This window comes from Falco cherrug, chromosome 4 (assembly GCF_023634085.1).
Source record: "Falco cherrug isolate bFalChe1 chromosome 4, bFalChe1.pri, whole genome shotgun sequence".
NCBI classification, from domain to species: Eukaryota; Metazoa; Chordata; class Aves; order Falconiformes; family Falconidae; genus Falco; species Falco cherrug.
In genome coordinates, this window is record NC_073700.1 from 50,288,616 (window position 1) to 50,316,318 (window position 27,703).

The 27,703-nt window shown below is 53.7% G+C and overlaps 3 protein-coding genes across 3 annotated transcripts; 1 reads left to right on the top strand and 2 right to left on the bottom strand.

Annotated features, from left to right (window-relative positions):
• Window positions 1-213: 213 nt before the first annotated feature.
• LOC106631736 (acrosin-like) lies at window positions 214-2,820 on the bottom strand. The gene is made up of 5 exons (XM_055707075.1): window positions 2,750-2,820; window positions 2,244-2,444; window positions 1,640-1,905; window positions 1,208-1,353; window positions 214-741 (listed from the first exon to the last, which is right to left on the bottom strand). The coding sequence occupies exons 1-5, from the start codon at window positions 2,818-2,820 to the stop codon at window positions 406-408; spliced, it is 1,020 nt and encodes a 339-aa protein (XP_055563050.1). The 3' UTR covers window positions 214-405.
• Window positions 2,821-7,595: 4,775 nt separating this feature from the next.
• LOC129735853 (acrosin-like) lies at window positions 7,596-9,775 on the top strand. Its single transcript, XM_055707087.1, has 4 exons — window positions 7,596-7,809; window positions 8,148-8,431; window positions 8,706-8,845; window positions 9,312-9,775. The coding sequence occupies exons 1-4, from the start codon at window positions 7,649-7,651 to the stop codon at window positions 9,651-9,653; spliced, it is 927 nt and encodes a 308-aa protein (XP_055563062.1). The 5' UTR covers window positions 7,596-7,648; the 3' UTR covers window positions 9,654-9,775.
• A 12,229-nt stretch (window positions 9,776-22,004) lies between these two features.
• Window positions 22,005-24,851, bottom strand: LOC129735820 (acrosin-like). The gene is made up of 5 exons (XM_055706788.1): window positions 24,365-24,851; window positions 23,847-24,047; window positions 23,244-23,509; window positions 22,812-22,957; window positions 22,005-22,346 (listed from the first exon to the last, which is right to left on the bottom strand). The coding sequence occupies exons 1-5, from the start codon at window positions 24,451-24,453 to the stop codon at window positions 22,005-22,007; spliced, it is 1,044 nt and encodes a 347-aa protein (XP_055562763.1). The 5' UTR covers window positions 24,454-24,851.
• Window positions 24,852-27,703: the final 2,852 nt, after the last annotated feature.

Sequence of the window (27,703 nt, forward strand, 5' to 3'; positions counted from 1 at the left end):
TCCAGCTGCCATCCCCAAGGCCCTGAGCCCCGCAATGACCTGCCTTCCCTTGTTCCACTGCACCCTCATCCTTCTTGCTGAGCAGGCAGAGCTTCAGCCCTTTGCTGTGACCCTTTGTGCCCGACTTGTCTGCCTGCAGCCTGCTTCCTCCGGCAGGTGCCGGGCGTGGAAGTCCTGGCCTTGCACACGAGACTGAAGAGGACTGGCGCCTGGTTAGCCACAGAACTGAAACACTTTATTGCAGGGACTCAGCCAGCTGAGCTCTTCCGTTGAGAGGAGCGCGGGCAGGACAGAGCAGGCCTTTGACACTGAGGCTGCCTTTGCATCAGCAGGCATTGCCCCAGCGGGAAATGGTGGTGGTGCGCTGCAGCCAGCCCTGGATCCTCTCCGTCCTGCTGATCAAACCTATTTCCTGCTTAGGTACTGCAGGAGTTCATGCAGCCAAGTAAGGAAATCCCACAGCTTCTGCACTGGAAGTGGGCAGGGTGTAAACCTTCCTGCTTCTGTTGGTGTTGGCCTGTGAACGGGGGTGGAGGTGAAGGCTGGCTGCGGCCTTGCAGTAGTCGCTACTGCTGTGTGCAGGCCCATCTGTTCCAGGATCCAGTTGTAGAAGTGCTGGGTGGAGGTGTAGACTCCAGACTTCTTTGCTCTCGCACAGCCCATGCCCCAGCTGGTCACACCAACAAGCCAGACATAGTCCGCGCTCTTCTCTTGGCACACAAGAGGCCCACCGCTGTCCCCCTGCAGCAGAGGAGAGAGGATGAAGGGGTTGTTGGGTGGCCACCGTCAGCCCAGTGGCTGGCTCCTTCCCTCTCATGGCACTTCCAGAGCTGTATTTAGTGGCCAGCCAAGCTCTGGAGAAGCTTTCCTGGGAGGGGGCGGTGGGCCTGTAAGGCAGGGCTCGCTCTTCCTGCGGCACGTTGGTGCTGCAGGTGTGTCAGGAGGCTGTGTCTGGCTTGGGATGGTGAAGCTCTGGGCTGCCAAGGGCACTGGGTAGGCATTGTGAACAAAGTGCCAGGCCTCTGGGACAAGGCAGGCAGGCCCTGGGAAAAGGCCCTACCCATGGGGAAATGGGTTTAGGCCCTCAGCAGTGGGGACACAGCAATGGGAGTGTGAGTGGCCAGGAAAAGCCCGTGACGGTGCAGGTTTGGGCGGTTGTGGCGGGGCTGCCCGTGCTGCCGGGGCTTGGCTTGTAGCACGCTCCTACCTGGCAGGTGTCAATGCCACCCTGCGGATAGCCAGCACAGATGTTGTGGGTGTGGATGGCCCCTCTGTACCAGCCGCTGCTGTTACAGACCCCGGCATCAATGAGGTGGACCTGGGCCTCCTGCAGCACATACGCCGATCCTCCAGCTGTGAAGAGCACAGAAAGGAATGAACACCCAGCAGCTCATTGCCAGTTCTCCTTCCCTGCGTGACTGAAGCCCTATCCCGGGGCTTGGCTTTGCATGTGGGGAGGCGCTGGACTGCTCCTTCCTTTCTGCCTTGCTCTGGGTCAGTGGCTCACGCCCCCCTCTCTAAGAGGCATACGTCCCCACAGCCTGATTCTGGCATTCGCCTCTGCCGTCAGGAAGAGCAACCTGCCTCCCCAAGCTGGCCAAGCTTGCACTCGCAACGTGACTACATTTTGGGAGCTCACCTCTTGCAGTCCTGGCACCCCAGCCACTGACGTAGCACTCTGTCAGCTCCGAGACTCTCAGCGAGGCATCGGGCACGCAGGCAAGCTGTACGTAGCTGTTGCACTGGACAGGCTGCTCCAGTTCCAGCAAGGCAATGTCATTCCTCTGTGTGATATTATTGAAGTGCTGGTGAACCAGCAGCTGCTTGATGTTGCGCACCTGGGCCTCAGGTCCCAGCTGGGTCAGCTGGGTGGCACCTACCACCACGTTCCACGTGGTGATGTTCCTGGAAGGCAGATGGAGAGAGGGCTCAGAGGGAGCAGAGCCACATGCTGCAGCAGCACAGCAGTTGCCCTGCCTTCTGCTTGGCAAGGAAGAGAGAAGAGCAGCACTAGGGAGGGTGCGACAGAGCACGTGCTTCTTGGGCTCAAGGAATGTCGAACTGGAGACTGCTGGGAAGCAGTGGCATGAGCCCAGCCTTCTCCTGAGCAGCCTCTCAGGTGGCTGCGGAGTGCCCAGGCACTGGGCGTACTGCAGGGCAACAGGACATGCTGCAGCACGTGCTGCTGTGCTCAGGGCACCTGCTAGAGTGTGGGGCTAGCCCTGATCCCTGGTCTTCCTTACCTGGCCTCGATGAAGCAGTGGGCTGCTGTGAGGACCCACTGTGGGCTGATGAGGGAGCCCCCGCAGATGTGTGCCATGCCTCCTTCCAAGGGAGCCTCGATGCTGACGATCCAGGGCCAGGCCCCTGGCTGGGCATTTCGGACACCCACGACGTGTGACATACTGTAGTTCAAAGCCGCAGGCCGAAGGCCGCAGGTGCCTCTGTAACCAGAAACCCCATTCTGGTTAGCTCCATGGAAGCTTGCGCCATTCCGGCTAAAGGCCAGCTGTCTTCCCTCCCCTCAAGTCATGGCCAGAGGGCCCGAGGAAACCCGTGGGGTGTGTGCCCGCTCCCCTTCCCCCGCTTTCTGCTTCAGACCATAGACGAGCTGTGCAGCTGGCAAGGAGCTGAGCCTCCCAGATGGCCTTCAAGAGCCACTGGGGTGGCCATGGGGGACAAGCAGGACCCCTCCAGAGAAGCTCACAAGGGTTGCCCAATCTCCCTCTCAAAGCCTCGGGCCACTTACCCACAGCTGTCCCATGTGCCGTGCACAGGACAGCACATGGCCAGCAGGACAACGAGGAGGAGAACATCCATCACTACCAGCAACATGTGGCAGCTGCAAGAACGAAGACTTGTCGCCACCACTACGGCCACCGACAGAGTGCCCGCAGGATTCCCGTTCCTGGGGTACCCTTGGACACGGGGCTGATGTCACAGAGTGCCTGGTTCCAGGTGCTGGGCGTGGTGGCGGTGGGGGAGGGATGGGGGGCAACAGGAGGGGTTCCAAGCAGGACTGGAGGCGGAAGCTGGGATTGCACACCCCTGACAGAGCCCCACGCAATGCCCTGCTTGCACGATCAGGGTGGGCAGGCCCCGTGGCAGGCAGCAGCGCCTGGCTCCCAGCTCTGCCTGCTAACAGCTCACAGGGCAACACCCAGCGTGGCCTCGCAGCCTCTTTGGGGAGTTCCCTGCCGCCCTGCTCTCTGCAGCCCTGTGCCACCGGCTCCTTCCCAATAAACAGACACACAACAAAGAACACAATGACTACAGCAGCATGCGCGTGCTTGGGTGTTGAAGAGCCAATCTGTTGATGGCCGTGGCAGCCAAGCAGTGCTGGGCAAGCCAAATAAGCCAAGCACAGCCCAGCAACGTCAACCTTCCTGCACAAAGCACGGTGAAATGCAGGTGCAGCACACTCCTCACTGGCTATGTCAGCCACAGCAACGCGCTCTGAGGTGGCCACCTCTCCACCTCCCAGAGGCAGGAAGGACTTGGAGGTGCTTGAGCATGCATGCCCTCAGCTGCTGCCCACCTAGGCATGCCCCCCCTGCGGGAGCTGCAGAAGGGCCTGCCTCTGAAGCTGCCAGGACCGTCCTCCTCTTGCTCTGTGCTTGGGCCCCGGCAAGCCATGGTGCTGCAGCTCCCAGCTCTGTTCCTACCCAGGACTGCAGGGCATGCCTCCAGCTGAACTGGGATCTCTGGAAACATGGGCATGCCCTTTGCTTCCTCTTGATCATGCAGTGAAAGGAGTTCTTATGGCTCTGCGGATGATGCTGGAGCATGCTCCCTCCCCAAACAAGTCCGGCTTTCTGTCCAGAGGCCTCAGGTGTTCCTCGTAGCACAGAGCGCAAAGTTCACTCCCCTGCACTCCTAGCAGGCTTGGTAATGTCCCCAACGCACAGTTTGCTACCCCAGCACTCCGATAGTCAGTGGTGTCACCGAGGTGAAGCCACCGCGGAGCCCTCAGGCTGAACATGGTCAGTTGTGGGCGGAAAGGGGTCTGGTGGCTCTGCGACAGGGATCCCATGTGGAGCAACCTGCGGTGACACAGTTGGAGGCAGACTGAAAAAACACTATGTCTGCGTGGCTGGGTTTGGACAAAATGGCCTTTCTTGTTTATACAATTTTTTTATGTATCTTAGACAGTACATGTGTCAGTCCCTGACAGGTTTTTGTGTTCTTCTTCTTGCTTGCTATTTGCTGTTGCTGTAGGTGCCCGTAGGCTGTGGTTCTAAATTCAAGTCCTTCACATCCTGTTGACATACCTGACAATTTGTGGCTGTCTTATGTAGGACAAGGCCTCAAGGACAAGAGTCCAAGTGCTGATAGCCTGATGAATAGAGTTAGAACTTGTAGGGCACAAGCCCTGGGAACAAAGGAACAAGCTAACTGCAGACCCCTGAGCCGTTACAGTTGAGGAGGCAACCAGACGGACAGAGAAACAAGTAGCCAGATAAGGGAACGCATAGTGCCGATAAGTAACTTTGTTAATCAAGAAAGCCGGGTAGAAAGAAGCCCCCTAATTTTGGAATAGAAATTGTTGCTAGGTCAAGGTAAACCAATAAGTTCCTATTGTTTTAACGGTGTGCCTTAAATATCAACCAATCAGTGTTTTTTACGCTTAAGATTTAACCAATCAGTGTGTAATATGTAGAAGGTAGAAACGTGTATATGTGTAAGAAAATCACTAATAAAAGGACAACTTGCTTGCATCAAGCTGCGTCCCGTCTCTTCATTTGCCGCACCAAGCCTGCTAGGAGTGCAGGGGAGTTGCGCTCTGTGCTACGAGGAACACCTGAGGCCTCTGGACAGAAAGCCGGACTTGTTTGGGGAGGGAGCATGCTCCAGCATCATCCGCAGAGCCATAAGAATTCCTTTCACTGCATGATCAAGAGGAAGCAAAGGGCATGCCCATGTTTCCAGAGATCCCAGTTCAGCTGGAGGCATGCCCTGCAGTCCTGGGTAGGAACAGAGCTGGGAGCTGCAGCACCATGGCTTGCCGGGGCCCAAGCACAGAGCAAGAGGAGGACGGTCCTGGCAGCTTCAGAGGCAGGCCCTTCTGCAGCTCCCGCAGGGGGGGCATGCCTAGGTGGGCAGCAGCTGAGGGCATGCATGCTCAAGCACCTCCAAGTCCTTCCTGCCTCTGGGAGGTGGAGAGGTGGCCAGTGGTTGGCAGGCCTGGTCCTCTTGCAAGGTGGGGACGCTGGGGCTGAGCAGGCACGTCGGCTGACACCGCAGGCCATCCACATGCCTGAGAGGCTCTCTCTCCCCTCTTGCTTGTCACCTCGTCCAGCTTCAGGTTCACTAGTGAGCTGTGCACGCGCACAGGGCTCCCAGCAGCAGCTGGCCCGAGACACTGGGGCTTTCCAAGTGCTGGCTGCCTGTGGCCTGTCTTGCCGTCGGCCTTTGCTAGCAGCCAGGCCTGGGGACCCACCGTGTGGCAGGTGCAGAATGGGACCACACAGGAAGGGCTTTGGGGTGGCTCTCCAAAAGAAGCCAGTGGGTACTGTGGTGATTAGGCGCAGGGCTCAGGCAAGCAAGGCAGCCAGCACTTTGCTTCTGTGTGACCGGCTCCTTGATCCCCCCTTCTCTCCATTTGCCGTGCTTATACGTGCCCCTCATCTTCCCTGAGTCCTGCCTCTCTCAGCCCTGCTCTCCTCCCAGACACGGGGCCAAGCCCGGTTATTTCCCACCCCCCCCTTTGCTCCCAGGTTTGCCCCATCTGTCAACACACGTGGTCTTTGGGTGTTGTTAGCTAGGTCACCTTGGACTTGTGTGCCATTACTGACGAGCTTGCCTGGGAACTGCTGTCCCTGCCAGAGTCCTCTCCGCCAAATGACCCCAATCTCTTCCTTCAAGCGTCTGTGAAGTGTGGCCACCTCTGATGGCATTCCCCACTAGCCACCTGCCAAAACCGGTGCTGAAAGAGCAGGGTTTCCCCAGCAGACAAGTTGTCTTCTCCAAGGCTGCCTTCTGCCTGCTCTCAGCAGACACGTGGGAACCGGCTGCCGGTCCCTTTTCAAAACACAAAGCAGCCTTGAGCCCGCTTGCTTGGAGGCCAGTTCTGGGGCCTAGGAAGCCCTGCTGCACCTCAAGGGCCTTGAGAGCAGCTCTTCCACTTTCAGACAGAGCCTGCGTGGTCCTCCTCCTCGGGACCCGATTGCTCCCTCCGCTGTGCGCCTTATGCCTCACCACAGAAGCCAGGATGGCAGCAGGGAGCTGCCGCACCTTTCACAAGCTTGGAGGCTGCCAACCTTCAAGCCATTGCCCTCGACCCTCCAGGGACCTAGCCCTGCTGTGCAAATGCAATGCACGTGCCTGGCTCCTGCTTCTCTCCTGCACTCCAGCAGGAGAGTGAGCAAGGCTCCTTCAGTAAGCGGCAGAAGACAGACTGACGAGGTGAGACTGATGCAAGCTCTTGCAAAGCTGTGAACAATGGCACGTTGGGCTGCGAGCAGGAGCATCCTTCTCTCTCTAGAGCTTCACGTTGATTGCCCTTGCCACAAGTGCCATGGTCAGTGGGTGCCCAGAACAGCAATCCAACCCACAGACAGCAAGGATATGACACCTGCCAGAGCGCGTTGCTGTGGCTGATATAGCCAGTGAGGAGTGTGCTGCACCTGCATTTCACTGTGCTTTGTGCAGGAAGGTTGACGTTGCTGGGCTGTGCTTGGCTTATTTGGATTGCCGAGCACTGCTTGGCTGCCATGGCCATCAACAGATTGGCTCTTCAACACCCAAGCACGCACATGCTGCTGTAGTCATTGTGTTCTTTGTTGTGTGTCTGTTTGTTGGGAAGGAGCCGGTGGCACAGGGCTGCAGAGAGCAGGGCGGCAGGGAACTCCCCAAAGAGGCTGCGAGGCCACGCTGGGTGTTGCCCTGTGAGCTGTTAGCAGGCAGAGCTGGGAGCCAGGCGCTGCTGCCTGCCACGGGGCCTGCCCACCCTGATCGTGCAAGCAGGGCATTGCGTGGGGCTCTGTCAGGGGTGTGCGATCCCAGCTTCCGCCTCCAGTCCTGCTTGGAACCCCTCCTGTTGCCCCCCATCCCTCCCCCACCGCCACCACGCCCAGCACCTGGAACCAGGCACTCTGTGACATCAGCCCCGTGTCCAAGGGTACCCCAGGAACGGGAATCCTGCGGGCACTCTGTCGGTGGCCGTAGGGGTGGCGACAAGCCTTCGTTCTTGCAGCTGCCACATGTTGCTGGTAGTGATGGATGTTCTCCTCCTCCTCGTTGTCCTGCTGGCCATGTGCTGTCCTGTGCATGGCACATGGGATAGCTGTGGGTAAGTGGCCCGAGGCTCTGGGAGGGACATTGGGCAACCCTTGTGAGCTTCTCTGGAGGGGTCCTGCTTGTCCCCCATGGTCACCCCAGTGGCTCTTGAAGGCCATCTGGGAGGCTCAGCTCCTTGCCATCACCCAGGCTGCCGGCACAACTCGTCTACGGGCTGAAGCAGAAAGCAGGGAAAAGGGAGCGGGCACGCACCCCACGGGTTTCCTCGGCCCTTCTGGCCATGCCTTGAGGGGAGGGAAGACAGCTGGCCTTTAGCCGGAATGGCACAAGCTTCCATGGAGCTAACCAGAATGGAGTTTCTGGTTACAGAGGCACCTGCGGCCTTCGGCCTGCGGCTTTTCACTACGGCATGTCGCGCGTTGTGGGTGGCACAGATGCCCAGCCAGGGGCCTGGCCCTGGATCGTCAGCATCGAGGCTCCCTTGGAAGGAGGCACGGCGCACATCTGCGGGGGTTCCCTCATCAGCCCACAGTGGGTCCTCACATCAGCCCACTGCTTCATCGAGGCCAGGTAAGGAGGACCAGGGATCGGGGCTAGCCCCACACTCTAGCAGGTGCCCTGAGCACAGCAGCACGTGCTGCAGCATGTCCTGTTGCCCTGCAGTACGCCCAGTGCCTGGGCACTCCGCAGCCACCTGAGAGGCTGCTCAGGAGAAGGCTGGGCTCATGCCACTGCTTCCCAGCAGCCTCCAGCTCGACACTGCTTGAGCCCAAGGAGCACGTGGTCTGTCGCACCCTCCCAAGCACTGCTTTCCTCTCTGCCTTGCCAAGCAGAAGGCAGGGCGACTGCTGTGCTGCTGCAGCATGTGGCTCTGCTCCCTCTGAGCCCTCTCTCCATCTGCCTTCCAGGAACATCACCATGTGGCAGGTGGTGGTAGGTGCCACCCGGCTGACCCAGCTGGGACCTGAGGCCCAGGCACGCAACATCAAGCAGCTGCTGGTTCACCAGCACTTCAGTAATATCACACGGAGGAACGACATTGCCTTGCTGGAACTGGAGCAGCCTGTCCAGTGCAACAGCTATGTACAGCTTGCCTGCGTGCCGGATGCCTCGCTGAGAGTCTCGGAGCTGACAGAGTGCTACGTCAGTGGCTGGGGTGCCAGGACTGCAAGAGGTGAGCTCCCAAAATGTAGTCACGTTGCGAGTGCAAGCTTGGCCAGCTTGGGGAGGCAGGTTGCTCTTCCTGACAGCAGGGGCGAAAGCCAGAATCAGGCTGTGGGGACGTATGCCTCTTAGAGAGGGGGGCGTGAGCCACTGACCCAGAGCAAGGCAGAAAGGAAGGAGCGGTCCAGCGCCTCCCCACATGCAAAGCCAAGCCCCGGGATAGGGCTTCAGTCACGCAGGGAAGGAGAACTGGCAATGAGCTGCTGGGTGTTCATTCCTTTCTGTGCTCTTCACAGCTGGAGGATCGGCGTATGTGCTGCAGGAGGCCCAGGTCCACCTCATTGATGCCGGGGTCTGTAACAGCAGCGGCTGGTACAGAGGGGCCATCCACACCCACAACATCTGTGCTGGCTATCCGCAGGGTGGCATCGACACCTGCCAGGTAGGAGCATGCTACAAGCCAAGCCCCGGCAGCACGGGCAGCCCCGCCACAACCGCCCAAACCTGCACCGTCACGGGCTTTTCCTGGCCACTCACACTCCCATTGCTGTGTCCCCACTGCTGAGGGCCTAAACCCATTTCCCCATGGGTAGGGCCTTTGCCCAGGGCCTGCCTGCCTTGTCCCAGAGGCCTGGCACTTTGTTCACAATGCCCACCCAGTGCCCTTGGCAGCCCAGAGCTTCACCATCCCAAGCCAGACACAGCCTCCTGACACACCTGCAGCACCAACGTGCCGCAGGAAGAGCGAGCCCTGCCTTACAGGCCCACCGCCCCCTCCCAGGAAAGCTTCTCCAGAGCTTGGCTGGCCACTAAATACAGCTCTGGAAGTGCCATGAGAGGGAAGGAGCCAGCCACTGGGCTGACGGTGGCCACCCAACAACCCCTTCATCCTCTCTCCTCTGCTGCAGGGGGACAGCGGTGGGCCTCTTGTGTGCCAAGACAAGAGCGCTGACTACTTCTGGCTTGTTGGCCTGACCAGCTGGGGGATGGGCTGTGCGAGAGCAAAGAAGCCCGGAGTCTACACCTCCACCCAGCACTTCTACAACTGGATCCTGGAACAGATGGGCCTGCACACAGTAGTAGCGACTACGGCAAGGCCGCAGCCAGCCTTCACCTCCACCCCCGTTCACAGGCCAACACCAACAGAAGCAGGAAGGTTTATACCCTGCCCACTTCCAGTGCAGAAGCTGTGGGATTTCCTTTCTTGGCTGCAGAAGTTGGTGCAGTTCCTAATAGGAGAAAAGGTTTGATCACCGGGACGGAGAGGATCCAGGGCTGGCTGCAGCGCACCACCACCATTTCCCGCTGGGGCAATGCCTGCTGATGCAAAGGCAGCCTCAGTGTCAAAGGCCTGCTCTGTCCTGCCCGCGCTCCTCTCAACAGAAGAGCTCAGCTGGCTGAGTCCCTGCAATAAAGTGTTTCAGTTCTGTGGCTAACCAGGCGCCAGTCCTCTTCAGTCTTGTGTGCAAGGCCAGGACTTCCACGCCCGGCACCTGCCGGAGGAAGCAGGCTGCAGGCAGACAAGTCGGGCACAAAGGGTCACAGCAAAGGGCTGAAGCTCTGCCTGCTCAGCAAGAAGGATGAGGGTGCAGTGGAACAAGGGAAGGCAGGTCATTGCGGGGCTCAGGGCCTTGGGGATGGCAGCTGGAAGCACAGACTGCCTTAGGCCCGCTCCTGGTGGGATCCCTGTGTGCGTCTGTATGAGGCGCAAGCGAACTTGAATGCGGACTCTCAGGGCCCAGGAAACACAGATCTAGAAAGACCCAAGGCTTGCACCAGGCACTGGTGAGGGAGCCTTGGCCTTGAGCCCCACATATGACATGGACTTAATTTCTAGACTGTTATCTGAGGCATCTACGAACACGCTGTGCTTATGAATCCAGGGAGTGAGGCTGTGTTTCTGTTTCAGTAGCCTCATCCTCTGGTCTCATGGTTTAATGCCGGCCGGCAACCAAGCACCACGCAGCCGCCTGCTCACTCCCCCTCATCCGGAGGGCTGGGGAGGAGAATCAGAAAGGAATGTAAAACTTGAGGGTTGAGATAAGAACAATTTCATAATTTAAACAGAATAAAGAGGTAAGAACATCAGTAATAACAATGATAATAGTAATAATTAAAATGGAAAGGTGGAGGAAAGGGGTAAAATCCAAAGGAAAAGGGAAAAGGGGAGAAAACCCCCAAGTGATGCACAGTACAACTGCTCACCACCTGCTGACTGATGCGCAGCCAGTCTCCGAGCAACGATCCCTCCCCAGCTAACCCTCCTACTTTCTATACCAAGCATGACGTCCCATGGTATGGAATACCTCTTTGGCTGGTTCAGGGCAGCTGACCTGGCTGTGTCCCTTCCCAGTCTCTTGTGCTCCCCCAGCACTCTGGCTGGCAAGGCCCAAGAATCCAAAAAGTCCTTGACTTTAGTATAAACATTACCCAGCAACAACTAAGAACATCAGTGTGGCTATCAACATTGTTCTCACATCACAGGCAAAACACAGCACTGTACTAGCCACTAAGAAGAAAATTAACTCTATCCCAGCTGAAACCAGGACATGTGGAAACCCAGGAAAGGCCTGGACTGCATTCACATGGGTGTAAGCAGTGGCTACATCTGCAGGGATACTTGTCAAGGTATTGCTTTGTCTGTGTCAATCTGTTTTGCCCTTCACATTCATTGTGGCACTCTCTCTGTGTGTATGTGCGTGTCTGGCTCTTTGGAATGCAGCTGCACGCACGTGGGAAGATCCATTTAGGCTGGCATAGGAGCAGCCCCCCAGGTGCCCACCTCATTCAGATCAACCAGACCTGAAAGGAGAAATCCCACAGTGTTCAGAAGCCTGCTGCCTCTGGCTGCTCCGTAACGGAGTGGGCAAGGAAACCCAAAGCAACTCTGCAGCAGAGATCACCGGGTGGGCAGGGAGGCAGCTCTGACTGCCCCACAAACAAAGCAGCGAAAGCCATTTATCCTCGCATCCTCTTCCTGAGCTTTCCCCAACACCATTCTTTTACCTTCAGCAAAATCTCTCCCTATTACCAGCAACACTACCCTGAAACCAGAAATTGCACATCCTCTTCTTCATTCTCCCCTTTCAAACACCTTTTCCCAACACTACAAGCAGAACAACACCAAGGCAATTAATAATTAACTTCCCCTCCATCATTATCAATACATTGCCATCAAGTATCATGAGTGTATATTTACTTCTTGTTCCATGATTGTTTCTCAAGGCCAAAAAACCAAACCCACTTATGGGACTTCTTCCCATTGTCCTTTGCATGTACCAAAAGAACATGAACTGCCATGCTGTATTGGAGATTATGCTTCCCTTTCCTAGGCCATTTCTCTTGATCACCTAAGGTATACAAGGGCCACCAGTGATGACAATATTCGGCCCATTTTGTCTGAGTGGGGGGGTCACCCCAAAACTTGCTCCAGCATCTTAATAAACAACCCAAAAGAACTCTGAAGAACCAACTCCCTCTAGCAGAATGACCAGATCCCATGTGTACAAAGTTTCAAAATCATAAACGCTCAATACCTAAACCAGACCCTGCATACAAAACTGGACAGAGGCAAAATCCAGCACCCTGGCAAAACTACTCCGGTGCGTGCTTGCGGGGCTCACGATTTCTCTGGTCTGTCGAGATTCCGGAAAGCGGGTCCCGTTTGGTCACCATGTTCTGTTACTGAAAATCATAACCAAGAAAGCTCTCTGAGCCAAAGGACAGTTTAGGAAGCTGACAGTGGTTTATTGCCATGCTGGATGCACGGTGGATTTTTCCTCCTAACCCACACACCAAGTTCTCGAGGGTACACATTACAGAGGATAATACGGCACACTGGAAGGACACGCTGGAGCAGCTCAAGGAGAAGGTGCTGCCGACAGAGGCCCATGATGCGGCTGGGTGAGTGCAGTGGGGATGGGGATGGCTTTGGGCATCTCGCCCTGTTCCTTCCAGCTATCCCAGCTGGTGCTCGCGAGGTACCCTGGCATCGGAGCACTTTAGCCAGCGAAGAGTGGGGATGCTGATCAGGAATCAGTGCCTTTTCCTCCCACCGGTAGCAGGTTCCTGACATGAAAGGAGGCAGGAGGAGGGGGCACGTGCAGGACAGAGCCCTCCCAAACCAGAAGTGGGAGTGGGTGCAGAGGCTTTCTGGAGCAAGGCTGGGGGGTGACGGCTCATCTCCCCAAGCAGGGGTGTGACATTCAGTGCTGGGGAGCTGGGTTGTGACCTGCTCTCCTGGCAAGGCGCAGGGGGGTAATTAGCGCTGACGAAGGGATGAAAGCGGTGTGAGGGCTGGTTTGGATGGCAGGCATGGGAGCCTGCGCCCTTCCCCTCGCACCCCTGCGCGCCCTGGGCAGCCACAGGTGTGAGGGTGTCTGCCTGGGGGGACCAACCCTGCCAAGGTCCCTCTGCAGCCCTACGTGCCTGTGGGGGGGGTGGGGACCCTTTCGTGGCAGCAGCAGGCAGGGGATGCCTTTGGCTACAAGCCTGTGGGCTTTGGGGCGCTGCTTTGAGCCAGAGTTGGTTGTTTGCCCCCTGTCACCCACCCGTGGCTCCTGCCTTCTCCAGGAGAATTACGGCCATCCCATTGCTGCCGCCGCTGACCCCTGCCTCACTGGGCACCCGGGTGCCATCATCAAGCAGTAGCAAACTCAGCATCACAGCCACAGGTAGGGGACACGGGGACCCATCCCCGGCCCCTGGGGATGTCATACCACGGCAAGGGAGGGCTCTTCCCAGGTGTGGGCAGAGGGTCTGGGGGTGCCTGGGCAGGGCAGGGGAGCAGAGATGTGCTGGGGAGGGTCAGCTGTTCTTGCCCCAGGCCTGTGGGGTCCTACAGCCTTGCCCGGCGCTGCCCCATCGAGCCCATTTTTCTGCCTCAGTGGTGCGGAAGCCACGTGATGAGCTGTGCCTGGTCTCAGCCTGACCTCAGGTTTGCTGGGGCATCAGGTGCCTCCTGTGAGATAAGTCGCCAAAATTCAGCTCCGCAGCAGCCTCACCCACCGGGTGCTCTACGGCCACTCCAGCCCCCTATCCTGTGCGGCGAATGAAGAGACGGGGCGCAGCTTGATGCAAGCAAATGTCAATTTATTGTACAGAAGCACGTGTTTTTATACACTTTCAGAAACTGCGTGTTTTAAACAGATTGGTTCTTGAAGCTAAGCCTTGCATACTAGGCAATCCCTGATTGGTGGTTAACTACCAGCAATTAACCACAAGGTGTTACCGCTCCTTGGCGCCTTCCTTGGCGCCATCCGTCTCCCACTCCCCTGTGCTCTGCAAACATGCCTCATCATGTTAATTGTTGTCTAGACAAGCTCCAGCACATTCCCCTCCGCTAACTGATTGCCACTCATGGTCCTAGTTTCCAGCCCGCTCCTGCATCGCCCCCTTCCTGTTGCACAAAAGAACCCCTGAAACCGAACAAAAACAAGGCACAAGTAATAGAACAAATAAAAAACCAACTAAGACATATTATCAATGTCAAAATAACCCACTGTCTTTGTTCCGTACAATTTTACAATTTCCCCTTTTTGTTTTTGAACAGCTGGTACCAGGTTTGCCATGTTCTGCAGGGCCCTTGACAACATGACAGCAACCAAGGTAATAGCAAACAAGCAATACTGCCAATTGAGTGAATGGATGCCAAAAAGGCTGACATTTTGTCAGATTTGGTAACATGTTGCTGCAATGGGGCGCCTAAAATCCACCCAGCACATACCATCAAAATCCTCACAGCCATGTCCTTGAACCAACAACAAAAGCAGTGGCAATTTTGACTCACATTCTGAACTGCCTAACAAACAAGGTGATTTAACTCTTTAATGCTTTCCCTGCTGTTACTCTGGATAAGAGAAGAACCGCTGCAATACGTTCCCATCATAGCCTCCTACTACATTAGCATCTACAGAAAGACAATTATTGACATTCAAAGTATAAACAATATCAACTTCTTTTGGATTAACATTATACATAGGTGGAAGGGCACACCAAACAAGGACTGGTTCAGTCAACAGGTTCGAAACATAGCATGCTTTCTCTGAACATACGTCTGGGGTCATTCCCTTCATTCCCTCTTTTTTTATGCAACCAGAGACACTTTACCATAACAGAGAAGCTCCTATTTACATCTCTGAGCCCGGACACAAACTGCAGCTGTATGCTCCACCAGGCTCAGGGCAGAAATCGTTCATGTAGTTACATAGCTATATATCTCTACAAGTATGCAGATACCTATTAAACACTAGATAACCATGTTTATCTTTCCTAGTCTCCTTCACAATACCTAGCTGTTCTCTCATCTATTGTTAGGTCAAATAATTCTCTAGTTTCCTCTCCTATCTCTCTCTTCAGACATTTTCTATCCTCTTTTTTGCTTGTTAATTGCGACAAGGCAAGGGTTGTTTGTAGCTGGGTGACCATGACCTGCTTTATGTTACAATCAACTAAACACTGAATACAGGAAAAAAAGGTATGGGAGACATAAGGCAAACATCAATAAGGTGGTTAAAGATAATTATAATAAATCCCATAATACTTTTGAGTCATGGCCCAAAGTTTCCCAGCTGTGAGAAGAGACCAAAGGCATCCCGCCCCTGGCTCTGTTGCAGATCTTTGTTTTAAGGCTTTTGAGTTTTGTATACTTTTGTAAATTAATTCACAGTGGCCACTCAGATTCACGTAACACATCCTATCAAAGTCTTCACACTTGTGTCCCTGTGCTAATAATAAAAATCAATAGCAACTCGGTTCTGTAGCAACATATGATGGACAGAATCAACATCTGTTAATAAGCCAGAAAAAAAATATAGTATTTGTAGTATTACTTTGTTTAGCAAGCTAGCAGCCTAATTTACTAAGCAAGTTAAAAGCGAGTACTATTCTTACAGAAGAGATTAGAGAAGCAAAAATCTGTTATGCTGCATTCCAGAACTCAGCCTGAGAATTACAGTCTGCTGTGAGTTCTGCGTTACAATCATTTGACACATGTTGGGGTTGCGATTGTGAAAGTTGCCCGTTTACAGTTTTCATTGGCATTATCACAGCTAGTTGTTTTAAAAGCAACTCTTGAGCTTCCTGATGTTCGACTTGTTGCAAAATATTCTGAAGACAATCAATCAAGTTAGTATTAAAGTTAGTGACTCTCTAGGACCCTGCAAGACTGTGGCAAGACTCCCGCATCTGGACTGCCTTAATAGCCATCTCATTCATTTGCAAACAGTTGTCCCTGGGATACCTTGCCTGAATCACAGAATCAGCACAGTTAATTGCTCCAGCTAACTGCTCATAGTTAACAGCAATTCCCCGATTAAGGTTTTCAGTCAAGGCCACTACACATAGCTCACAAAAATCAAATAACCACATCATATACTGTATCAGTTAGTACCATACAAAGCAATAACTTCCAATCATGCAGTGTGAGTGTATAAAGCTCTGCCATCACTTCAAGAAGGGACATAGCAAATGTATTATGAATCCTCCCTTCCCGCACTGCTTTGCTTAATTCTTTAACAGCCTCGTATTGCGCAGGCTGCCACTCTGCAGGTTGATTTGTCTGACAAAATACTGAACATGCCCTAGCGACTCCCAAAACCTATCACTGAAGTATTTCCCACTTGCATTCCTGCCACCAATCCCTCAGACTCCCTTTCACCCTCCCCCAAAATACAATCAATGCATCAGGAGAGACAAGGGGGTGGGGGAAAGGTCTAGCTCCTTTTCCAGATCTATAGGACGTGGATCAAAAGGTTTATCAGTGTCAATGGAATCATTGTCCGAGTTGTCCTGTTCCTGTGCTTGGTCTAAACGTATTACCTTTGTTAAGTGGTTTGATCCAGGGCGATATTGTCCGTTCCGAGCGCTGTAAAAAGCGAAATCTAGATGCTAGATCCTGAATTTGGTTACCTGACGTTAATGCAAAACAGAAATCATCACGCAGTTTTTATTTCATTCTGTAGGGTCGGTGTCGGTATCAGTTGTCTGCGGTAAAGGTTCAGGGAAAGGTCGTACATTCTTTGCTGGGATCCATCTGGGTCCTCTTTCTGTGGAGACACAAGCGTAACCTTTTCCCCATGTAACAAGAGGATATGGTCCCATAATTTTACCTGTTTCTGGTTCTCGAACCAATACTGGGGCTTTAACCCGTGCCTCGAAGGAGGTATTTGCAGTAAAATGTCGAACTGTCGGTGGGTTGTTATCTATTAAAGAACAATTTAAAAAATTAAAAACATACAATGCTTTCTGTAACCGTTCCTCCGGAATAGCCATTCCCCCTTTTTGTTGTTGTAATAGACGTTTTAGAGACTGATGAGACCGTTCAACGAGAGATTGACCGGTGGGGGAATGAGGAATGCCAGTAATATGAGTTATACCCCATAGGGCAAAAAAGGTTTTTATAGTTGTTGAAACATAAGCTGGACCATTATCTGTCTTTATCTTTGAGGGAATACCCAAAGTAGCAAAAGCACGCATTAAATGTCTACGAACATCTCGGGCCTTTTCTCCTGTGTGACAAGAGGCAAACAAGGCACCTGAAAATGTATCAATGGAAGAGTGGATATATTTAAGGTTACCAAATTCAGAATAATGTGTGACATCTGTTTGCCATAATTGTAGGCTTTGTAATCCTCTAGGGTTAAGTCCTGCAGCAATTGATGGGAAAGAATGTTTTTGACAATCAGGACAGACAGCAATAATATTTGACGCTTGTTGAGAAGTAAGGTCAAACTGTCGCTTAAGAGCTCCAGCATTTTGATGGAAAAAAGAGCGACTCAGTTTAGCTTGTGCAATGCGGTCTGGCAATACTTGAACTGGTAACGTCAACAGATCAGCTCGTCGATTGCCTTCTGCCAGAAAACCAGGTAGTGAGGTATGAGATCTAATATGCATAACAAAATAAGGTGCAGATCGAGAGTCCAAAAGGAAAATAAGTTCCTGTAACAGGGTAAAAAGTTGTGAATGTGAAACATTCCGCAGCACAGAAGCTTTGGCTCGTGTAACAATACCTGCAACATAAGCTGAATCAGTAACAAGCTTGAGTGGTACGTTCCATTTTCGGAAAACGCAAACAACTGCATTCAGTTCTCCTATTTGAGGTGAACCGGAGACTGTCTCTATGTCCGAGTCCCATCGTCTCCGTTGATCATCCCACCATAGGAGAACAGATTTATGTGATTTGCCTGATCCATCTGTAAAGACAGTAAGTGCCTGTAAGGGTTGTTCGCTTCTTTTGGGTTTTAACATCAGACAAAAGTCAATGTTAAACAGTGTGTGTGAAGGTGGATGAGAACTTAGTTGACCTGTATAGTCAGCAAGTGCCATAACAAAGGTGTCTGATTGCTGATAAAGCCATTGTAAGTATACCGTTGTTATTGGTAGACAAATACAGACAAAATCCTTCCCTGATAAGGTTAACAGGCGTGATCTAGCTTTAACAATCAGAGAGGCAAACATTTCATGTTGTGCCAAAATAGTTTTTGTAGACTGGTTAGGTAAAAAGATCCATTCAATAATTAACAGGGGGTCTGAGTTCTGAAGGTCCCATTGCAATATCAGGGCATGAGGCTGTCGTACAGGGTTTAAAATAATCAAGTTAAAAGGTAGTTCAGGGGCCCATCGGTGGGCCTGTCGAGAAGCAATAGCTGAGGCAACCTTTTGTAAAGATGCATCTGCTTCAGAGTTAAGATTACGTGGGGAACAAAGATTAGTGTCCCCTTTTAAGTAGGTCAAACAGAGGACCCAAGTCTGTATTAGAAATTCCCAGTAGTGGTCGAACCCAATTTATTGTTCCCAGTAATTTTTGTGCATCGTGCAGGTTTTTTACATTGGTATTGATCTGCAATGGTTGAGGAACAATAGTTTGTGCTCTTATTCGCCAGCCCAGATATTTCCAAGGGGGAAACTTCTGGACTTTTTCTGGTGCTATAGAGAGACCTGCCGAATTCACGGCATCTGCGACAAGGGCTACAGCTTCCTCCATGACTTTGTGATGTTGTGCTGCCACTAAAAGTTCATCCATATAATGATACAATAACACAGTAGGCATAGCGTTTCGGACAGGACTGAGTATTTTCGCAACATACCATTGACACATTGTAGGGCTATTTTTCATACCTTGTGGCAGTACAACCCACTGATATCTGTGCAACGGAGCTTGCATGTTGATGCTTGGAATTGAAAAGGCAAATTTTGGGGCATCATCTGGATGCAACGGGATACTGAAAAAACAATCTTTAAGATCTATGACAGTTAGATGCCAATGTCGAGGGATCATAGTTGGGGACGGGAGCCCGGGTTGGAGGGCTCCCATATCTTCCATAGCATCATTAATTTTTCTGAGATCATGGAGCAAGCGCCACTTGCCAGTTTGTTTTTTAATAACAAAACCTGGTGAATTCCATGGGCTAGTAGAAGGTTCAATGTGTCCTTGGGACAGTTGTTCTGAGACTAAGTTTTGAAGTGCGCGAAGTTTTTCCAAAGGAAGGGGCCATTGATCCACCCAAATAGGAGCATCAGTTTTCCAGGTTATTTTTAGGGTGTCGCGCACTTCAATGGCCCCATCTAAAAATGTGTTTGGATAGACATCCCCCATTGTGACAATACGTCACGTCCCCACAAAACCATAGGGACTGGTAGCACAAAAGGTTTAACAGAAGCCACATGTCCCTCTGGTCCTTGAATTCGAATTAGTTCCAAACTCTGACGACTATTACCGGTCCCCCCTATCCCAGCCAGTGTCTGAGAGACATTAGTCAGTGGCCATTGCGGAGGCCATTTGGCTTGAGAAATTACTGTGACATCAGCTCCAGTGTCAATGATTCCATTTAGTGCTATTTGTTGGTCATTGTAAATAAGGGTACACTGATACATAGGTCGCTGTGGAGAAATAGATTGTACCCACAAAATGTGAGGTAACCCTGTGGATCCAAAACCTGCTCTCCTCTGCGGAGGATGATCAGTGATAAGAGAGCTTACCCTTGCCGGAATCAGAATCAATTGCGCTATTCGACTACCCTGAGGTATCGTACAAGGTGGAAACGGAGTCCATGCCATGATTTTGATTTCGTCCACGCTGTCAGAGTCAATAACACCTGGTAAAACAAAGAGACCAGACGATGTTGTGGAAGATCTACCAATTAATAGAGCTTGTGTATCGGGGGGTAATGGTCCTTTGACATTTGTTGATAATAAATGAACCGAGGAATCGAGCAGTGTTACTGTGTGTGAGGTTGCCAGGTCCAATCCGGCGCTGCCTGAGGTTGCTGGACAGGGACTTGAGGTGTCGGTGCTTCTCTCCGAGGTTGTTGAAATGTCAGCTGTGGCGCTTGTGTCTGCGCGCGTCGCTGCCCCGCGCTCCGCGGTCGGTTTCCCTGTATCGGTTGTCCCTGGAAGTCATACTTAGATCGACATTGATTAGCATAATGACGCCCTTTCTGACATGTCGGACAAACTCCAGGACCAGGAGGTTGTTGTCTATTCCCTGCAGCCCAAGCAAGACAATTTCTCTTTAGATGACCAGGCTTACCACAACCATAGCAATTCCCCACACCACGCATCGCTGCAAAAGCAGCAGCCATAGCTTCAAACTTGTGGTCAACCGTACCGATTCGGTTCCATGCTTTCACTATTTCCACCAAAGTGGGGTTCGGGTTGGGAAGAGACTTCAATAGCCTTTTACAATCAACATTAGCATTTTCAACAGGTAGTTTTGTTAACAATATATCCCGAGCTTCCGCATTATCTACTTGACGTTCCAAAGCCTGTTTTAGTCTATCAATAAACTGCATATAAGGTTCTCGAGACTCCTGAGTGATGTTAGTAAAAGCTTTTTGTGGCTTTTGTACGTCAGGAACCGGGAAAAAAGCCTTTTTGGCCTCTTCTCTAATTGCCTCGAGAGCCGCACGGGGGCAGTGTTGAGCCTGCGCTACAGGATCAGCATGTGCACCGGTGCCCGTACGATGCTCTATTGTCAGTGCAGCTAATGCAGCATCATTGTGATTGACATACGTGAGCAGGAGTGCTTGCAGTCCCCCTCTCCAATGCGACTCCCATAACGTGTACTGAGTTGGGGTTAGTAGCAATCGTGCTAAAGATTTCAAATCATGAGGAGTCATGACATAAGTATCAAACACAGAAGATAACAGACTTATAAACTAGGGAGAAGACATACCATGTTCCGTAACCGTGTGGTGCAGCTCTTTAACAACCGAAAAAGAAAGAGCCTCCCATCGTGCTCCCCCTGCCCGACCCTGAGAATACAAGACCAGAGCAACTATAGTTTTAGCCATTTCTAAATCCTCCTCCTTTAAGGCTTGTTTCTTTATTTTTGCCCACACATCACGCAGATCAGGAGGCTATAAATCAGGTTCTTGTTCAGGGTCTACTGGTCCCGGGTCAAAGGGATCTTCTTCTGGCGGATACTCCACTGCATTGACACCCAGGTTTCTAGAGCACTGTGACTTAGAGGCTGATAAGGAAAGAGCTATAGGAGCTTGCGATTCCTCCTGCTCTCCTTCCTCTGCCTTTTCTTCCTGTGCTTTCATAGTCTCAAAAATAACTCTCCATGAAGAGAGCAGACAGTGGGACTCAGTATTGCCTTTTGTCGCAGAATCCCACAATTTCACCCCTGTGTCGTCCCAACGTTCCAGCGTAAAAATTGTAGATGCAGTCACTGCGGGCATATTTACTTGCACCCACTTGAGCATTGCTTTAAGGTCTTGCCCAGAAATACTTTTCTTATGTTTGTTAAGGAGACCTTGCATAAGCTCATATACGTCTCTTTCTGAGGACGAAACCTGATTCCCCATTACGGATTTCCCACAGCTCACCTCTCAGCTCCGGAGGGATTTCTGGCCGGCCGGCTCCTGCTTCCTTTCAGCGGATCATTCCAAGTTCTGTGGGATTCGCTGCATGTCGCTCAGTTAGGCGATTCGAAAGCCCTTCACGTTAGATCCTTAAACGGATCACGTCGGGGTCACCAATTTGCGGCGAATGAAGAGACGGGACACAGCTTGATGCAAGCAAATGTCCATTTATTGTACCAAAGCATGAGCTTATATACACTTTCAAAAGCTGCACGTTTAAAACTGGTTCTTGAAGCTAAGCCTTGCATACCAGGCAATCCCTGATTGGTGGTTAACTATCATCAATTAACAGCAAGGTGTTACCGCTCCTTGGCGCCATCCTTGGCGCCATCTGTCTCCCACTCCCCTGTGCTCTGCAAACATGTCTCATCATGTTAATTGCTGTCTAGAAAAGCTCGAGCACATTCCCCTCAGCTAACTGATTGCAACGCATGGTCCTAGTTTCCAGCCCGCTCCTGCAGTCTGCCTGCAGCCTGCTTCCTCCGGCAGGTGCCGGGCGTGGAAGTCCTGGCCTTGCACACGAGACTGAAGAGGACTGGCGCCTGGTTAGCCACAGAACTGAAACACTTTATTGCAGGGACTCAGCCAGCTGAGCTCTTCCGTTGAGAGGAGCGCGGGCAGGACAGAGCAGGCCTTTGACACTGAGGCTGCCTTTGCATCAGCAGGCATTGCCCCAGCGGGAAATGGTGCTGGTGGTGCGCTGCAGCCAGCCCTGGATCCTCTCCGTCCCGGTGATCAAACTTTTTCTCCTATTAGGAACTGCACCAACTTCTGCAGCCAAGAAAGGAAATCCCACAGCTTCTGCACTGGAAGTGGGCAGGGTGTAAACCTTCCTGCTTCTGTTGGTGTTGGCCTGTGAACAGGGGTGGAGGTGAAGGCTGGCTGCGGCCTTGCAGTAGTCGCTACTGCTGTGTGCAGGCCCATCTGTTCCAGGATCCAGTTGTAGAAGTGCTGGGTGGAGGTGTAGACTCCGGGCTTCTTTGCTCTCGCACAGCCCATCCCCCAGCTGGTCAGGCCAACAAGCCAGAAGTAGTCAGCGCTCTTGTCTTGGCACACAAGAGGCCCACCGCTGTCCCCCTGCAGCAGAGGAGAGAGGATGAAGGGGTTGTTGGGTGGCCACCGTCAGCCCAGTGGCTGGCTCCTTCCCTCTCATGGCACTTCCAGAGCTGTATTTAGTGGCCAGCCAAGCTCTGGAGAAGCTTTCCTGGGAGGGGGCGGTGGGCCTGTAAGGCAGGGCTCGCTCTCCCTGCAGCACAGTTGTCCTGCAGGTGCTGCAGAAGGATGTTGCACGTATGGGATGGAGAAGCTCTGGGCTGCCAAGGGCACTGGGTGGGCTTTGTGGACATAGTGCCAGGCCTCTGGGACAAGGCAGGCAGGCCCTGGGCAAAGGCGTGCAAAAGGGGAAGGGCGGTGAGGCCCTCAGCAGTGGGGACACAGCAATGGGAGTGTGAGTGGCCAGGAAAAGCCAGTGACGGTGCAGGTTTGGGCGGTTGTGGCGGGGCTGCCCGTGCTGCCGGGGCTTGGCTTGTAGCACGCTCCTACCTGGCAGGTGTCGATGCCACCCTGCGGATAGCCAGCACAGATGTTGTGGGTGTGGATGGCCCCTCTGTACCAGCCGCTGCTGTTACAGACCCCGGCATCAATGAGGTGGACCTGGGCCTCCTGCAGCACATACGCCGATCCTCCAGCTGTGAAGAGCACAGAAAGGAATGAACACCCAGCAGCTCATTGCCAGTTCTCCTTCCCTGCGTGACTGAAGCCCTATCCCGGGGCTTGGCTTTGCATGTGGGGAGGCGCTGGACCGCTCCTTCCTTTCTGCCTTGCTCTGGGTCAGTGGCTCACGCCCCCCTCTCTAAGAGGCATACGTCCCCACAGCCTGATTCTGGCTTTCGCCTCTGCTGTCAGGAAGAGCAACCTGCCTCCCCAAGCTGGCCAAGCTTGCGCTCGCAACGTGACTACATTTTGGGAGCTCACCTCTTGCAGTCCTGGCACCCCAGCCACTGACGTAGCACTCTGTCAGCTCCGAGACTCTCAGCGAGGCATCGGGCACGCAGGCAAGCTGTACGTAGCTGTTGCACTGGACAGGCTGCTCCAGTTCCAGCAAGGCAATGTCGTTTCTCCACGTGATATTATTGAAGTGCTGGTGAACCAGCAGCTGCTTGATGTTGCGCACCTGGGCCTCAGGTCCCAGCTGGGTCAGCTGGGTGGCACCTACCACCACCTGCCACATGGTGATGTTCCTGGAAGGCAGATGGAGAGAGGGCTCAGAGGGAGCAGAGCCACATGCTGCAGCAGCACAGCAGTCGCCCTGCCTTCTGCTTGGCAAGGCAGAGAGGAAAGCAGTGCTTGGGAGGGTGCGACAGACCACGTGCTCCTTGGGCTCAAGCAGTGTCGAGCTGGAGGCTGCTGGGAAGCAGTGGCATGAGCCAGCCTTCTCCTGAGCAGCCTCTCAGGTGGCTGCGGAGTGCCCAGGCACTGGGCGTACTGCAGGGCAACAGGACATGCTGCAGCACGTGCTGGTGTGCTCAGGGCACCTGCTAGAGTGTGGGGCTAACCCTGAACCCTGGTCCTCCTTACCTGGCCTCGAAGAAGCAGTGGGCTGCTGTGAGGACCCACTGTGGGCTGATGAGGGAACCCCCGCAGATGTGCGCCGTGCCTCCTTCCAAGGGAGCCTCGATGCTGACGATCCAGGGCCAGGCCCCTGGCTGGGCATCTGTGCCACCCACAACGCGCGACATGCCGTAGTGAAAAGCCGCAGGCCGAAGGCCGCAGGTGCCTCTGTAACCAGAAACTCCATTCTGGTTAGCTCCATGGAAGCTTGTGCCATTCCGGCTAAAGGCCAGCTGTCTTCCCTCCCCTCAAGGCATGGCCAGAAGGGCCGAGGAAACCCGTGGGGTGTGTGCCCGCTCCCCTTTCCCTGCTTTCTGCTTCAGCCCGTAGACGAGTTGTGCCGGCAGCCTGGGTGATGGCAAGGAGCTGAGCCTCCCAGATGGCCTTCAAGAGCCACTGGGGTGGCCATGGGGGATAAGCAGGACCCCTCCAGAGAAGCTCACAAGGGTTGCCCAATGTCCCTCCCAGAGCCTCGGGCCACTTACCCACAGCTATCCCATGTGCCGTGCACAGGACAGCACACGGCCAGCAGGACAACGAGGAGGAGGAGAACATCCATCACTACCAGCAACATGTGGCAGCTGCAAGAACGAAGGCTTGTCGCCACCCCTACGGCCACCGACAGAGTGCCCGCAGGATTCCCGTTCCTGGGGTACCCTTGGACACGGGGCTGATGTCACAGAGTGCCTGGTTCCAGGTGCTGGGCGTGGTGGCGGTGGGGGAGGGATGGGGGGCAACAGGAGGGGTTCCAAGCAGGACTGGAGGCGGAAGCTGGGATTGCACACCCCTGACAGAGCCCCACGCAATGCCCTGCTTGCACGATCAGGGTGGGCAGGCCCCGTGGCAGGCAGCAGCGCCTGGCTCCCAGCTCTGCCTGCTAACAGCTCACAGGGCAACACCCAGCGTGGCCTCGCAGCCTCTTTGGGGAGTTCCCTGCCGCCCTGCTCTCTGCAGCCCTGTGCCACCGGCTCCTTCCCAACAAACAGACACACAACAAAGAACACAATGACTACAGCAGCATGCGCGTGCTTGGGTGTTGAAGAGCCAATCTGTTGATGGCCGTGGCAGCCAAGCAGTGCTGGGCAAGCCAAATAAGCCAAGCACAGCCCAGCAACATCAACCTTCCTGCACAAAGCACAGTGAAATGCAGGTGCAGCACACTCCTCACTGGCCATGTCAGCCACAGCAACGCGCTCTGGCAGGTGTTGTATCCTTGCTGTCTTTGAGTTTGATTGCAGTTCTGGGCGCACACTGAGCATCCACTTGTGGCAAGGGCAATCAACGTGAAGCTCTAGAGAGAGAAGTATGCTCCTGCTCGCAGCCCAACGTGCCATCACTGTCCATGGCTTTGGTGAATCCTGCATCAGTCTTGTCTCATGAGTCTGCATTCTGCCGCTGACTGAAGGAGCCTTGCTCACTCTCCTGCTGGAGTGCAGGAGAGAAGAAGGAGCCAGGCACATGCATTGCATTTGCACAGCAGGGCTAGGTCCCTGGAGGGTCGAGAGCAGTGGCTTGAAGGTTGGCAGCCTCCAAGCTTGTGAAAGGTGCGGCAGCTCCCTGCTGCCATCCTGGCTTCTGTGGCGAGGCATAAGGCGCACAGCGGAGGGAGCAATCGGGTCCCGAGGAGGAGGACCACGCAGGCTCTGTCTGAAAGTGGAAGAGCTGCTCTCAAGGCCCTTGAGGTGCAGCAGGGCTTCCTAGGCCCCAGAACTGGCCTCCAAGCAAGCGGGCTCAAGGCTGCTTTGTGTTTTGAAAAGGGACCGGCAGCCGGTTCCCATGTGTCTGCTGAGAGCAGGCAGAAGGCGGCCTTGGAGAAGACAACTTGTCTGCTGGGGAAACCCTGCTCTTTCAGCACCAGTTTTGGCAGGTGGCTAGCGGAGAATGCCGTCAGAGGTGGCCACACTTCACAGACGCTTGAAGGAAGAGATTGGGGTCATTTGGCGGAGAGGACTCTGGCAGGGACAGCAGTTCCCAGGCAAGCCCGTCAGTAATGGCACACAAGTCCAAGGTGACCTAGCTAACAACACCCAAAGACCATGTGTGTTGACAGATGGGGCAAACCTGGGAGCAAAGGGGGGAAAAAATAACTGGGGTTGGCCCCGTGTCTGGGAGGAGAGCAGGGCTGAGAGAGGCAGGACTCAGGGAAGATGAGGGGCACGTATAAGCACGGCAAATGGAGAGAAGGGGGGATCAAGGAGCCGGTCACACAGAAGCAAAGTGCTGGCTGCCTTGCTTGCCTGAGCCCTGCGCCTAATCACCACAGTACCCACTGGCTTCTTTTGGAGAGCCACCCCAAAGCCCTTCCTGTGTGGTCCCATTCTGCACCTGCCACACGGTGGGTCCCCAGGCCTGGCTGCTAGCAAAGGCCGACGGCAAGACAGGCCACAGGCAGCCAGCACTTGGAAAGCCCCAGTGTCTCGGGCCAGCTGCTGCTGGGAGCCCTGTGCGCGTGCACAGCTCACTAGTGAACCTGAAGCTGGACGAGGTGACAAGCAAGAGGGGAGAGAGAGCCTCTCAGGCATGTGGATGGCCTGCGGTGTCAGCCGACGTGCCTGCTCAGCCCCAGCGTCCCCACCTTGCAAGAGGACCAGGCCTGCCAACCACTGGCCACCTCTCCACCTCCCAGAGGCAGGAAGGACTTGGAGGTGCTTGAGCATGCATGCCCTCAGCTGCTGCCCACCTAGGCATGCCCCCCCTGCGGGAGCTGCAGAAGGGCCTGCCTCTGAAGCTGCCAGGACCGTCCTCCTCTTGCTCTGTGCTTGGGCCCCGGCAAGCCATGGTGCTGCAGCTCCCAGCTCTGTTCCTACCCAGGACTGCAGGGCATGCCTCCAGCTGAACTGGGATCTCTGGAAACATGGGCATGCCCTTTGCTTCCTCTTGATCATGCAGTGAAAGGAGTTCTTATGGCTCTGCGGATGATGCTGGAGCATGCTCCCTCCCCAAACAAGTCCGGCTTTCTGTCAAGAGGCCTCAGGTGTACCTCGTAGCACAGAGCGCAAAGTCCACTCCCCTGCACTCCTAGCAGGCTTGGTAATGTCCCCAACGCACAGTTTGCTACCCCAGCACTCCGATAGTCAGAGGTGTCACCGAGCCGAAGCCACTGCGGAGCCCTCTAGCGTGAGCGTGGTCAGTTGTGGGCGGAAGGGGGTCTGGTAGCTCTGCGACAGGGATCCCATGTGGAGCAACCTGCGGTGACGCAGTTGGAGGCAGACTGAAAAAACACTATGTCTTCATGGCTGGGTTTGGACAAAATGGCCTTTCTTGTTTATACAAATTTTTTATATATCTTAGATAGTACATGTGTCAGTCCCTGACAGGTTTTTGTGTTCTTCTTCTTGCTTGCTATTTGCTGTTGCTGTAGGTGCCCGTAGGCTGTGGTTTTAAATTCCAGTTCTTCACATCCTGTTGACATACCTGACAATTTGTGGCTGTCTTAGAGGTACAGGACTAAGTATTTGAAGTCAACTAACTTGTCTGCAGGTCCTCTGCATTCCCCAACATTCCCCCCTTTTGTTTCTGAACAGCTAGTACCATATTTTGCCGTGTGCTGCAGGGCCCTTGCAAAGACGACGGCAACCAAGGCATTATCAAACAAAGAATACTGCCAATTGAGTGAATTGATGCCCCAAAGGATGACATTTTCTCAGATTTTGATAACGTGTTGCTGCAATGGGGTGCCTAAAATCCATGCAGCTCATACCATCACAATCCTCTCAGCCGTGTCCTTGAGCCAACATCAAAAGGGCAATAGTTGCTCTGTTTTGTATGTCATAGTGGCAAATTTGACTCACGTTCTTAACTGTAGAGGGATGTTTAAAGGACCG